The sequence below is a fragment of the Echinops telfairi genome, unplaced genomic scaffold, assembly GCF_000313985.2.
Source record: "Echinops telfairi isolate 266 unplaced genomic scaffold, ASM31398v2 ScPeMD7_2;HRSCAF=8, whole genome shotgun sequence".
NCBI lineage: Eukaryota > Metazoa > Chordata > Mammalia > Afrosoricida > Tenrecidae > Echinops > Echinops telfairi.
Window position 1 is genome coordinate 33,026,988 of NW_022103898.1, and position 13,658 is coordinate 33,040,645.

At 35.6% G+C, this 13,658-nt stretch overlaps 1 protein-coding gene across 4 annotated transcripts in view; it reads left to right on the forward strand.

The window, feature by feature from the left end:
• Positions 1-13,658, forward strand: part of NR2C1 (nuclear receptor subfamily 2 group C member 1) — a 59,230-nt gene that overhangs the window by 20,987 nt on the left and 24,585 nt on the right. For 2 of the 4 annotated variants that reach the window (XM_004700389.2, XM_045292002.1), the window contains exons 5-9: positions 354-533; positions 1,736-1,883; positions 1,977-2,067; positions 8,246-8,430; positions 9,575-9,737. In XM_004700389.2, the coding sequence (XP_004700446.1) occupies positions 354-533; positions 1,736-1,883; positions 1,977-2,067; positions 8,246-8,430; positions 9,575-9,737 (767 nt within the window). The remainder of the gene's footprint in view (positions 1-353; positions 534-1,735; positions 1,884-1,976; positions 2,068-8,245; positions 8,431-9,574; positions 9,738-13,658) is intronic. The other 2 variants (XM_045292008.1, XM_045292013.1) reach the window with 2 other exon arrangements.

The following is a 13,658-nucleotide window of genomic DNA, read 5'->3' on the forward strand; positions in this document are numbered from 1 at the left end:
GGGTTTAACTTCAAGGTCTGTGATCCACCTTGAATTTATTCTTGTGCATGAAGTAAGATAAGGGTCTTGCTTCATTTTTCTGCAGGTTGATATCCATTTTTTCCAGCACCACTTGTTAAAAAACGGCATCACCTTCCTATTTGATATTTTTGGGGCCCTTATCAAAGATCAGTTGTCTGTATGTTGATGATTTTATTTCTGGGTTTTCAGTTCTTTGGAGGAAAAGTATTTTTTATAAACACAAAAATCTCACTGCTTCATCTCACAGTTTTTTGGTCTAAAGGGAATACTGGGTAGGTTTTATTTCTGTCTTAAAATACGTGACTTGTGTGTTCTTAAAATTTTTTTCTCAGGGCGTCACTATGGAGCAGTAACTTGTGAAGGCTGCAAAGGATTCTTTAAAAGAAGCATCCGAAAAAATTTAGTGTATTCATGTCGAGGCTCAAAAGACTGCATTATCAATAAGCACCATCGAAACCGCTGTCAGTACTGCAGGTTACAGAGATGTATTGCATTTGGAATGAAGCAAGACTGTATGTATTACTTTAAAGGAGAAATACTTTTAAGGAGCCAGGCAGGCTGGAAGTGTATTGACTTTTTCATTTTTAAATATGTCAAAATTTTAATTTACAGTTTTTCAATTAAATATAAAGGAGCATGTACATTTGTACTTTTCATTCCTTCAACAGGTTTGCCAAGTATATATTTATATTTTAACTTAGCGTACATGAAAAAGCATGAAGAGCTAAAAAAACCATTTTAACTGATCCATTACTAATAAGATAATAATAGCTAACAGTGAACTCTTACTATGCATAACACTATTAAGCCTTTTCATTAACTTTTTATCTTCACAGCAGTTATCCACAGTAGATAAAGTGCTCTGTTGAATTTGAATAAAGTAATTTGCCCCTAGGTCACAAAATGAATGAATAGCAGAACTTGTATTTTTTCCCTGGCAGTTTTTTTGTGGGCTTGTTTTGCTTGTTTTTAGAATATGCCCGTTACTGTTACCCTATATATATATTTTTTTCTTTTTAAACAATACAGCTCACTGCCATTGAGTTGATTCTGACTCATAGGGGACCTTATAGGTCAAAATAGGACTTCCCGTCTGGGTTTCCAGGACTGAAAATCGTATGGGAGCAGAAAGCCTCATGGAGTGGCTGATGATTTTAAACTGCTGACTTCATAGTTAGCAGCTCACTGTGCCACCCCAGGCTTCTGACCATACTATCTCCTAATAAGTATCTTGAAATAAAATTTCTATAAAATCAATGAAACATTGCCTATATTTTATAAACGAATGCCAAACGATGGAATTTTTCTCAAAAATCTCCTTTTCCTTGGCTATAAAACCCTACATTTTATTATTTTGTGGTTTGCTATGAGAATTCTTTTTGTTGATTGCTTTGATTCATTCCTTTTTAAAGCACTCAAGTACGTGTAGCATGAGGGACTCCTAACTGCATCCTGAACACTGAGATTTTACAGACGTTAGAGTGCCACTGTCTTTGTACCCTAATATGGCAGGGACAGAGAAGAGATGCAGAAAGGCCAATTTTTCTATCCTGAAGAACTTTGTTGAATTTGCAAATAATTTCTAAAGACTGGGCATTATCTCGGCAATTCCGTTTTGCTAGCGTGTGTCCCGTTAGCTGCATTGGTCACTGAGGGTGTGCTTTTACAATTGCCTTGTAAGTTTCCATTATAATAGTTTAACACAATTTTGTAGCTGTTCAGTGTGAAAGAAAGCCTATTGAAGTTTCAAGAGAAAAGTCTTCCAACTGTGCCGCTTCAACAGAAAAAATCTACATCCGAAAAGACCTTCGGAGCCCACTAGCTGCAACTCCAACTTTTGTAACAGATAGTGAAACTGCAAGGTATGGTAAAAGATCAGAGAGCATAAATTTGGTAGCTGGTGATATGCTTTTCTTCATGCAGCTAAGGCTAAAAGATACACTTCTTTATTGCAGGTCAGCAGGACTGTTAGATTCTGGAATGTTTGTGAATATTCATCAGTCTGGAATAAAAACTGAGTCAACTATGCTGATGACACCAGATAAGGTGTGTTTTGTTAAATTAATTTAAAACCTAAAAATTTTATGATTAAAGTTTTTCCATTTTCTTCATCTCCTCCATCAATCTGGTCATTTGATTGTTTTTTTTTGTTTTGTTTTTGTTTTTTTTAATACACAAAACCTCTCTGGTAGACATGCCACTAGGAGAATCATAGATTCAGTGAGAAAGTGACAACCCTTTAAAAGCTTTCCAGGTTTCTTTCATCTTAAAATAAAAGTCCTCAGAGAAAGAAAATCATTACAAAATTATTTCAGGTAGAGAGAAATTAATAGCTCACCTCAGTCAAAACATTGACGTGGGTCAAGAGTAGGAATATTTATATCCAAGTCATCTGATTTTGTTAAAAGATTGGAACAACTTTGTTGAACAAGGATCGATTGCTAAAATGGCTTATTTATTTAGGTAGAACTTACAGAGAATTCTAGAGTTTTCAGAAATCCTTTTTAAGGAAGCAAGAAACATGTATTCTCATGAAGTCTCATATTTAGAAATAAATTTTAGGAAGCCTATAACCAGAATTCCTCAGCTTATAATGGATCTAGTTTTATATTTAACTATTTATTGCTAGATTTGTTATATATTTAGAAATTGTCAGACATTCAACATGTTTGTGCTCTGGAATCAAAATCACCTGCCACATGCTAGCTGCATAACCTTGACCAAGTTATTTGATCTTCTGGTACCTCAGTTACTTCTTTTGTTAAAAAGGAATATAGGATTGTCTCTCTTAAAGCTTGGACCTCAACAGATATTTGGGGCATCAAATAGTCTTTTAAAATTCTATTACCTTTCAGTTCAATATTCCCACAGACTTTCTAAAGATCTACCATAGTTGTAAAATGAGATTTGGCCTCTGACCATATATTTGGGAATTCTAAAATTTAATTTGAGAATTACAAGATTTAATTTAGGGTGCTAAGTTTTATTGGGAAACTATTATTTTCCCAGATACTGTAGTCTGACATATATCTAACTACCTTTTATGGTAAGTTTCTTTGACAAACAATGTCTAGACTGTCAAGTTATAAGATGAGATCTTTCCATTCTGTTGCTTTGTCCCCAGTCTTTAGTGCCAAAATCTCAAAAATCTCTTTAGATATATGTGTTACTAGATGAAGGATAGTCTGTGCTACATATAAACATTTTCCCCTATATGTCATATTTCCAATACAACAAAACTCACTACCATCCAGTCAATTCCAACTCATAGCAGTCCTGTAGGAGAGAATAGAACTGCCCCTGTGGGTTACTGAAACAAACTCTTTATGGGAGTAGATTCGGTGGTTTTGAACTAATGACCTTGTGGTTAGCAGCCCAATATGTAAAAACTACTACACAAGGGCACCTCTGTTTCCAATAGCATATAATTAAAATATTTACCCTTCCAATTCTGTTTCATTATATTAGCACCTGAGAGAATAAAATACCTAGGAATAAATTTAACCAGGGATATGAAAGTGTTATACAATCAAAAATTCCAGTCACTGCTGACAGAGATTCAAATGGAACTATATTTCATGTTCATGGTTTTGGAAGACTTAATATTGTTAAAATGCCAATATTACCCAAAGCAACCTGTAAATTAATTACAGCCTCAATCAATATTCTAATAGTTTTTCTTACAGAAATGGAGAAACTAGTCTTCAACTTGATATGAAGTGAAAAAAAGCCCTACGGCTAAAGCAGTGTTGAAAGTGAACAAAGTAGAATACACACTCTGATTTTAAAATAAATACAGCTGCGGTCATCAAACCAGCTTCATACTGGTATAGCAATGAGTCAGTGGACTAGAAATAAATCCACACATCTGTGGTGAGCTGATTTTTGACAAGTTTATTTGACAGCAGGGGAAGGAAGAGTCAGTCTCTTCAACAAAGGGTGTGGGGAAAATTGAATTTCCACATGAAGAAAACTGAAAAAAGATCTTTGGTTCACCATACACAAAAACAAATTCAAAATACAATAAAGACCAAAATGTAAAAACAAAATCCATATATTTCTTTGAAGAAAATACAAGGGCAAGGCTATTGAGTCTAGCTTTTAACAATGGATGCAGTAACAAATGTAAAAAAAGTATAAACAGCAAAAGACAATGGGACCTCATAAAAAAAATAAAAACTTGTTCATCAAAAGACCTTACCCTCCCCCCAAAATGAAGGAACAGACAAACTACAAGCGAGGGGATTGTCTTCCAACACCATGTATCTAAAACGAATCTAGTAACCAAAATGGGCATATTATTTTGACATCAAAAATTTCAATTAAAAAAATGACTAAGAGGCCATTCAAATGGCCACTAAACACATGGAAAGCTGCTCGATGTTACTAACCATCAGAGAAATTAAAACCACATGAGCTATCATTTCACTTCCACTAGGATGTCAGCCAACCAACTCACTGCCATCAAGGCAATGGCAACTCATAGCAATCCTATAGGGCAGGGTAGAACTGCCCCTCTTTAGCTTCAAGACTAACTATGGGAGTAGAAAGGCCCTGCCTTTCACCTGAGGAGTGGCTGGTGGTTTAAAACTGCTGACCTTGCAGCTCGCAGCCCAATGAATAACCACTACACCACTAGGGATCCCCCATTAGGGACTTGGAAGTAGAGAATCAGAAAATGATATACCAATGATGTCTGCAGCACTGTTTACAATAAGCAAAGGTGAGAACAACCTGAGTGACCATCAATAGATGAACAGATAAAATAGAGTTTATGTATGCAATGGATTACTACTCAGAGCAATGGAGTCTTGAGAACTACCGAATAGATGGGAGTTTGAAGACATTAGTCAAAACAAAAGAACAAATCGTGTATGACCCCACAAAAGACAAGAATAAACAAATATACAGAGATCAACGTTTTCTCATGGTTACAGGAGACATGAGAGTTTGGGAAAGGAAAGTTACTGCTTAAGGACTGCAGAGTTTTAGTTTACAGTGTTGGAAGAATCATTGATAAGGGTAGATTACACAGCCAATTAGTGTAATTGCTCTCAATAGGCTTACACCTGTAAAAAGTTTAATTGGCAAAAGGTGTATAAACACAAGGGGCTTCAAGAAATTCTTGGCAAAAATGGAATTGAATGTTAATAGAATATTTCACAAATTTTTTGAAACCTCCTCTCCCTGCCCACTCCCCCCCCCTCCCCAGTTTCACAAAAAGAGTAGCTGTTGATAATGCTTATTTATGTACAACCAAATGCCTCGTTTCATGGGACATGCCAATTAGTTAACCTACGGTAATCTGTTTTCTCCCTCCTGTTTCAAGGTGTATTGCCTGGGGTCTCAAAAGTTCCCAAGTGGCCATTCAAGGTACTACATCCTAGAGCAGCAATAGAAGAAGAATAGGGCATAGATGGGGGGGAAGTGGAATGTGAAGCTAATTGCCTGCTTGACCCACTGCTGTCTGCCAGGAGATGAGCTGGATCAGGTGCTTGGCTACCATTGCTGAACATTTCTGATCAAAGATTTTAAAGAAGAATCCCAATCAAAAGGGGAAATTCAGAATGGAGTATTAAATCTCCTAAGGGAATCCAGTATTTCTGGAGCTATAGAGCCTGGATGAACAATTGAAATATCCCCTGAACTTTTCTTAGAGCTTAACTAGTTAGCTTAACTAGTCAAGAATGTCTTTTGAGTGTGGTGCTATTTTAAGATCTATCTATTTAGGGCAAAGTTAACAATAGCAACTTGGCACATGAAATAGAACCTTAGAGGGCATTACCGAGGCAACTCAAAAGGAGGATGAGAATGGTTACACAGCTGTGTTCTGCCATGTGTCCTTGACAACCACCCCAAAAATATGAAAACTGAATTATACATGAAATGTTAAAGTCTTTATTATCTATGCTTATCAGAATGAAATAAAATATATCTTTTTTACCCCTCATGTTTAAGAAGGCTGTTGGAGCAGTAAGTAGTACAGGCTTCAGTCAAGACAAACCTTATTTGCTACCTGAGTGACCATGGGTAATTTTCCCTGTAGGTGATTGGAGGATAATGATGTCTGCTTCTCAAGACTGTTGTGAGGTTTAAATTAAATACTTTGTTCTGCGTAGAGGCTGGGGTGTTCAAACCTTGCCAGTAGCAGTGCACGTAACCACTCCACCACACAGTGCTGCTCATGGATTTGAGTTAACTCACTGCCCTCTGGTCTGTGCTGACTCATAGCGACCCTGTAGGACAGGATTGAAATGCCCCTGTGAGTTTCCAAAACTGTAACTCTTTACAGGAGTTGAAAGCCCTCTTTTTCTTCCCCAGTGTAGCTAGTGGCTTTGAACTGCTGATCTTTTGGATTTTAGCTCAACATTTAACCACCCCATCACCAGGGCTTCTCTTAAATTTGAGTAGGGGCACACAAATACTTTCCTTCTCATCATTCACCAAATTCAATTTCTCATAAAGAATTGATAAAACAAGTGAAATATGAAGAAAATATATGCAATAGGATTAAGAACATTAAAAACACATAAAGGGAAATAAAATTCATTTGTTACATGAGAGGTTGCTGAGCTAACAACTCACTGCTTTGGAAATTGTTAAATAAGTAAAAGAAACCAAGCACCTACTTTTTCTATACAAGCAATATTTCTAGGAAGTAAATTGAAAATTTTTTTTAAAATGAATTACAGCTTACTAATACAGCTTCTTCTACCAAAGAAGAAAATTTACATAGCCGCTATCCAGTTGACTTGATTTGTGGTAACCTTGCATACAAATGAAATATTACCCCACCCTGCATTACCCTCACAGTTAAGACGGTGTTCAGAGTCCATTGTTTTGTCTGTAGGACCAGTCCATTGAAAGCGCTCTGGTTAAGTGATAGACTGCCAACCTAAAGGTTGACAATTTGAACACACCAATCATCTCTTTGGAGAAAAATAAAGCTCTCTACTTCTGTAAAAGTTTATAGCCTCAGAAATTACTGAAATCATTCTACTCAGTCCTATACTGCTGTCATAATTTGGAATCGAGTCAATGGCAGTGGGGTTGAATTGGGCTGGCCTGCCCTTAATGAAGGTCTCAATACCATTCCATTGGTGAAGACCCTGTGCTTCACCAAACCTCCTTGAATGATCTTCCTGATGACATGCCCAAAGCAAGTGAGCTGGTTGATGTCCTGTTGTGAGCTACAAGGCTTTCAACTGGTTAATTTTTTTTTAAGTAGTTAATCAGATCTTTCCTCGTAGTCTGAATTAGTCTGGAAGCTACACTGAAACCTGCCCACCTTGGGTGATCCAGCTGGTATTTGAAATACCTGTGGCTTAGAGTTCAGCATCAGACCAACATTGCAAGCCACCGCAGTACCACAATGTGTGATAGAGTGAGACTGTGCATATCATTAAGATGAAAACACAAGTAATGTGTAGCAAAAGACGAATTTTTTTAATACAGAGATTTTTAAAGCAGGGAATGAAGAGGAAAAATAGGCACCCAGATCAACTTCTTTTTTACTTTTTATTTCCTCAGCATTTAATGCAACACCTTATAATAATTGACCTTTTCACTAGTATTTTAGTTTATATAACTTCTAATTTGTCTACGTTTTGGAAATTACCAGAACTATCAGTATTTAATGAATTAAAGCACATGTAAAGAAAACTTGGAAGAACATCTAATTGAATATTGTTTTGCAGAGTAAGAGGCTATGACTTGGGTAGATTAGCTGATAGGTGAAATTTTTTATTTAACATAAATATTGCATCAACATTTATTCCTTAAATGTATAGGGTGAGTTTAAACTTGTATCTTCCCAAAAACATTTCCTAAAAGCTCAGAACTCTCGATTTTACTTTCTAGGTATCATATATCGAAATTAGAGTATGTCAGATATGTCATAATTTCGGATTGGACAGTTCAGATTTAAAGATAACTCAGGCCGATTTGGAGTGTTATGATACTCTTACTCTTTTTTTTTAATAATCATTTTATTAGGGGCTCATAGAACTCTTCACAATCTGTACATACATCATTTGTGTCCAGCACATTAGTACATATGTTGCCATCATCATTCTCACAACACTTGAGCCCTTGGTGGTTTCAGCTCCTCATTTTCCCCTTCCCTCCCCGCTTCCTCCTCCCTTGAACCCCTGATAATTTATAAATTATTATTTGATCATATCTTACACCATCCGACGTCTCCCCTCTTACTCTTTTTTTAAAGGGTGAATCCTGTCAGGGAGATTTGAGCACATTGGCCAGTGTGGTTACATCATTAGCCAATCTTGGAAAAACTAAAGATCTTTCTCAAAATAATAATGAAATGTCTGTGATTGACAGCTTGAGCAATGTTGATACCTCTTTGTGTGAGTTTCATCAAGACATGCAAACAAACGGTGATGTTTCAAGGTAAATGTCTAATTTGATCTTAAGTGTCCTTGGCTAAGTGTCCTGTAGTATTTCTTAAAATATTTTTATGTTGTATACTATTTACAGATGTTTCAGAAAAGCTACTGTTTCTATTACTGCTTTAAAATTTTAAGGCTTAGTCTGTTTGAATGAGAAAAGCAGCATTCAGTGTAAAAAACGTTTACATGATAAACTCAAAGGAAAATGAGTGAGTATTTCAAATGTTAAAAGCAAATCTTAAAATTTAGACATTTGTTTCTTTCTGAAAATGATGATGTGGGTCTGATATTTCAAACCAAGATTCAGCTGCTGTGTATCTAGAGTGAAGTATGGCTCATAAGGCAATCATCTTGATTCCTCCCCCGCCTACCCTTAGTTTCTAATGATGAAAATAGATTCAAAAGACCTAGTTGAATCAACTATAATTTTAAATTACTTTTCAGGAAACAAGTGTCAGAATTCTGATTCATTCCCTCAATATCTGTTTATCACTTAAAATGTTGCAAAAACCTTAGATGAGAGCCTGAACAAAGACTTTGTTGAACATAAGATTTTAAGAAATGCTAGAGGGCAACTCACTAAAAAACTGGGGAGCTAACTTGAAAAATTGATGGCTAACTTTTGTTAGCCAACTTAATTTTTAAATTTATAGTTCTATCTGTAGCTCTGTGTGATCACATGTTTTAAAGTATTTGAATTTTTAAATAAAACTCAAATCTATGCTGTATTGTATAGAATAGAGTTAAATTAATGTAGGCTTTGCCCATTTTCTTTCTAAATAACTTATGTGAGCAAAATAAATAGACCAAAAACCTGTGGTATCAATGTGTAACTTTTAAAGGAAATGTTCACTCCACAGTATAATGTTCAGACTTCTCCTATAATTATATGTCTTTTTAAGACATTAATTTCTTGACAACCAATTTGTTTATTTTCTAGTTTTCTACACTAGACCTGTGAAGTTTAATTTGTTGCTTTTGGAGCAGTTCATGAATATCAGTTGGCATAGAGCGCTCAGGAATAAACCAGATTTCTATTTTCTGAACATATTTTCATCTTAAATCTTCATTTCAGAATTTTGTGTAGAATTTTCCTTTTACTGTGGCGACTGGCCAAGCCAACAGCTTCTGATTTCTCTTTGTAGGGCATTTGATACTCTTGCAAAAGCATTGAATCCTGGCGAGAGCACGTCCTGTCAGAGCTCAGAGGGCATGGAAGGAAGCCTGCACCTCATTGCTGGAGATGCGGGCATAAATGATGTCGAGAAAGAGGGGCCCCTTCTCAGCGAGTCACATGTAGTTTTCAGGGTATTTCATGTGTATATTTTTATTTTTCATATATTGTTTAGTATTCATGTGATTTCAGTTTTCCTTCCAAAAATGAAAGTGTATTATGCTTTAAAAGTCATTAATATTCCCACTGGGATTTCACGACAGCAGCAATAAATTATATACATCTAGCTATGTAAAATGATGCTCAGTAAAGTATTCTGTTTTAGTGGTAATGCAAGTAATAGACCTAAGTTTATAAAAGTTAATTTTTAGAATATTAAACAAATTTTTATAACTATAATTTTATACTTTAAAGCCTGGCATTCATGATATTTGAAAGTACTATTTTTGTTCAGTGCCTCAGACCAAGATATTTTGATTTTTTATGGCAACTACAAAAAAGCCTCATTTATTCTAATTCACTAGCCTTCAGCATTATTAGAAAAATTAGTACATTTTAAGTTTTACTTTTTAACTTTTTTTGTACTTTCTAACAATGTGGGGGGCGGTACATTTCCTTTTGGGGGTTCTTTTGTGTTTTGGTCTTCTAGATACATTCATATATGTGAGAAGCAATGTATGTTGTTTACTGGAGAATGGTGGGTTTGTTACCCAAATAATGTTTCAGTCAAAGCTATAAATGAGCTGACCATGAAGGAGTGACCTTAAACCATCTGATCCTTTAGTTTAACCTTTTGGTATCTTTGCTCTGTCAAATAAGAGTGCTGTTAGAAAATTGCATGCAAAATGATTGGAAGTACATAAGAGTTTTCAATTAACAGTACCAGACTGTACTGGAATATCTTGGTATAATTGCTCATAATTTTACTATAGATTATAATTTTCCATAGAGAGATAAAGAATGTGTGTGAGAGAGAGAGAGAGAAAGAAAGGAAATGAAAATATAATATCAAATGCATATGTGCCTTACTGGTAGAAATGATGAACACATGATAAACCTAACATTGGCCAAAACTGCGTATGGTAAAATTGTATTTGCTTAAGTTTGCCTTGGTAGAAATAAATAGCCATAGCCAGAACTCAACAATGACTTAAATACTAAAACTGCTGATATTTGATATATTTAATCAATCATATCAATGAAACCCATCTTTATGTGAAAGTTTATCAAAGATAACTCATAAGGAAAATATTAGAAATGTTTTATTTGTACCATATAGGAAAAAATATAATAGGGAATATTAGAAAGGTAATAGGAATAATGACTCATCCTTTAAGAGTAATGATAGGAAATGGACAGGGGACAGGGGTGGAGTAAAGCAAACTGACTTTTCTCATTGCTCTTTCTTACTTTAAAGCTTATGGCCTCAATCAGTTATATTTCCTTCCTGCCTTTGGATTAGAATTGGGAGAAAGGATGTGTTATAAATAAGATGGATGTAGAAGGATCGACTTGCAAAGAAGGAGAGTAGTTCACTTTTTACATTGTTCATGGTGGTTCTCAGATCATGGAGTCTTTCAAATATGTGTTTTGGAAAGGTGAATTAGGCAAGTTCAAACAATCGCTCCTACCTTGCCTTCTTGAATGAGTATTTTTTCCATTTCACCTTAGCCTTACTGCACTCTGGGTATCCTCAGACCCAGCAATATCAAGTTTCTTGTTTTTCTAAAGTGAACAGCACCCCTCTTTCCTAGTCTACTGAATAAGCTCTGTGCAGTCATGGTGGGTCTGCTTTTTCTGTTGGTGGTGGTGGTGGTTTTTGTTGTTGTTTTGTTTCAGTGATTTCCCTGAGATACTCTAGCCTGGGACTTTCTAAATTTGTTCTTTTCTTGGCATTTTCTGGTCATGAATTTTAAGACATGACATCATCAGATAACTCACTCTTAAATTGTTCAGCTACATGGCTTTTTTTCTCTTCTCTTGTATTTTCATGGGGCATGATAGTTTGAGGTATAAGAGGGTGCTTTAAAAAGTCCATGAAAAAATTAAATTAAAAAGATAATGGATTTTTAACATAAACATTTTGAAGCCCTCTTGTACATTCTGATGCATTTGTTCATATGAGACTCACCATAATCTGTTCAGAAGGTTAATATTTTTATTTTCATTTTGTGGGTAGTAAGGAAAGAGGCTTGGAGGTTTGTGGTATTTTGCTTCAAGTATTCTGGCTACTAAGAATAATAATATAATATCAAAGCTTGCATTTTGATACTGTTATCCAGGACAGTTGTGATACTTAACATTTTTTTTAGCATTAAACTTTTGGGTAAGATTTCTTATACATTATCTGCCATGATTCTTTCATTTGCCATATAGTAATCATTAAATCGCTTTATATGAATAATTAAGATAGGTAGTATTCTCGTTTCAGAAAAAGATATATAAGATAAAAATAAGGTGTTCCTCTCTTGTGTTTATTAAATCAATATCCGAATCGCAATCTTTGGGTTCAATTGTATTGGCATTTGGGAGTCTCTCTCTATCTCTGCCCCTCACTCCCCTCTATTCTATAACTGTATCAGGTTGTTACTCAGTCCATCGCTTGAACTTCTCCCTCTCTTTTTCCATTATTACCATGTTGCATGTTTCTCAATTAGAAAATTTCTTTGTTCCACTTTTATTTCTGTCTTTAGTTAAATGGGAAGAAAGGATGTGTTATTTTTTAAAGAACTCGTTGTAAGGGATAAGGACAGAGTACTTCTTTCCTTTTTCTTATTTAAATTACTTTGGATATACCTTTGCATCCAGTCTCCCTTCATCTTGTCCCCCACACTGGCACCAGAGTGGTGTCACTCTGAACTTAAAGTCTTCATTTCTAAGTGGGGATCAAGTTTAATCTCCACAGCATGTTTTTTTAGGGCCTTCAAGCCGGTTCTCACTCATAATGATCCTCTGTAGGGTTTCCAAGGCTGTAAAACTTTTTCTTTCTTTTTGCTGTAAACCTTTAAGGGAGCAGTTAGCCTCCTAGTCTGATGCAACTGTCTGTCATTTCTCAGGCATGCTATTCTCTTCTGTAGCACTTTCTGTACCTCATTTGTTTCTCTGCTGACACTATGACACATAGCCTAGTGGGAATCACAAATCTCGGTAGATAACTTCTGCACGAGTGATTTTACCAGGGCTGTTCAGGTAATTAATGATCCAGTTGGTGGGGAGAGTCAGGAGCGGTGAGGGGATCCAGATCTAACCCAAGTCAAATGGTTTTGTTTTTTTTAACCTATATCATGCAGCCTATTATCAGAATTGCATATAGAACTTTGTTTTAGAAAGGTAATAACTTCTTAAATCAGTAGTCGAGTTCTTGTCTGCATTCTTGAAAAAAAATCACTGAACACATTGAATTTCCTGATGGGAAAAAATGCATAATTTAGTTTTATAAACCAAAAAAACAGGGATTTTTAGGAAGCTTTATTGTTATAGAAGCTTCTCTTTACACAGGAAAGTCTTGTCTGTGTTTTTTCAGTCTAAAAGACTAGCTGATACATTATTTTATCCTTAGTCAGCATTAGCTTTCTGACACTCTGCTGTTAGAAATTTAAGTATGTACAACAGACCATTATAGAAAATGCCTGCTCTTTATAAGTAATATAGCACAGGCATTTTTTAAATAAGGAATGTCTGTGTTTTAATATCACAATCCATACATACATCCATCGTGTCAAGCATATTTGTACATTTGTTGCCATCATCATTCTCAAAGCATTTGCTTTCTACTTGAGCCCTTGCTATCAGCTCCTCATTTTTCCCCTCCCCCCCATGAACCCTTGATAAATTATAAATTATTATTATTTTGTCACATCTTACACTGACCAATGTCTCCCTTCACCCACTTTTTTGTCCATGCCCCAGGAAGGAGGTTATATGTAGATCCTTGTAATCAGTTTCCGTTTTCTACCCCACCTTCCCTCTACCCTTCTGGTATCACCACTCTCACCACTGGTCCTGAAGGGATCATCTGTCCTGGATTCCCTGTGTTTCCAGTTCCTATCTGTACC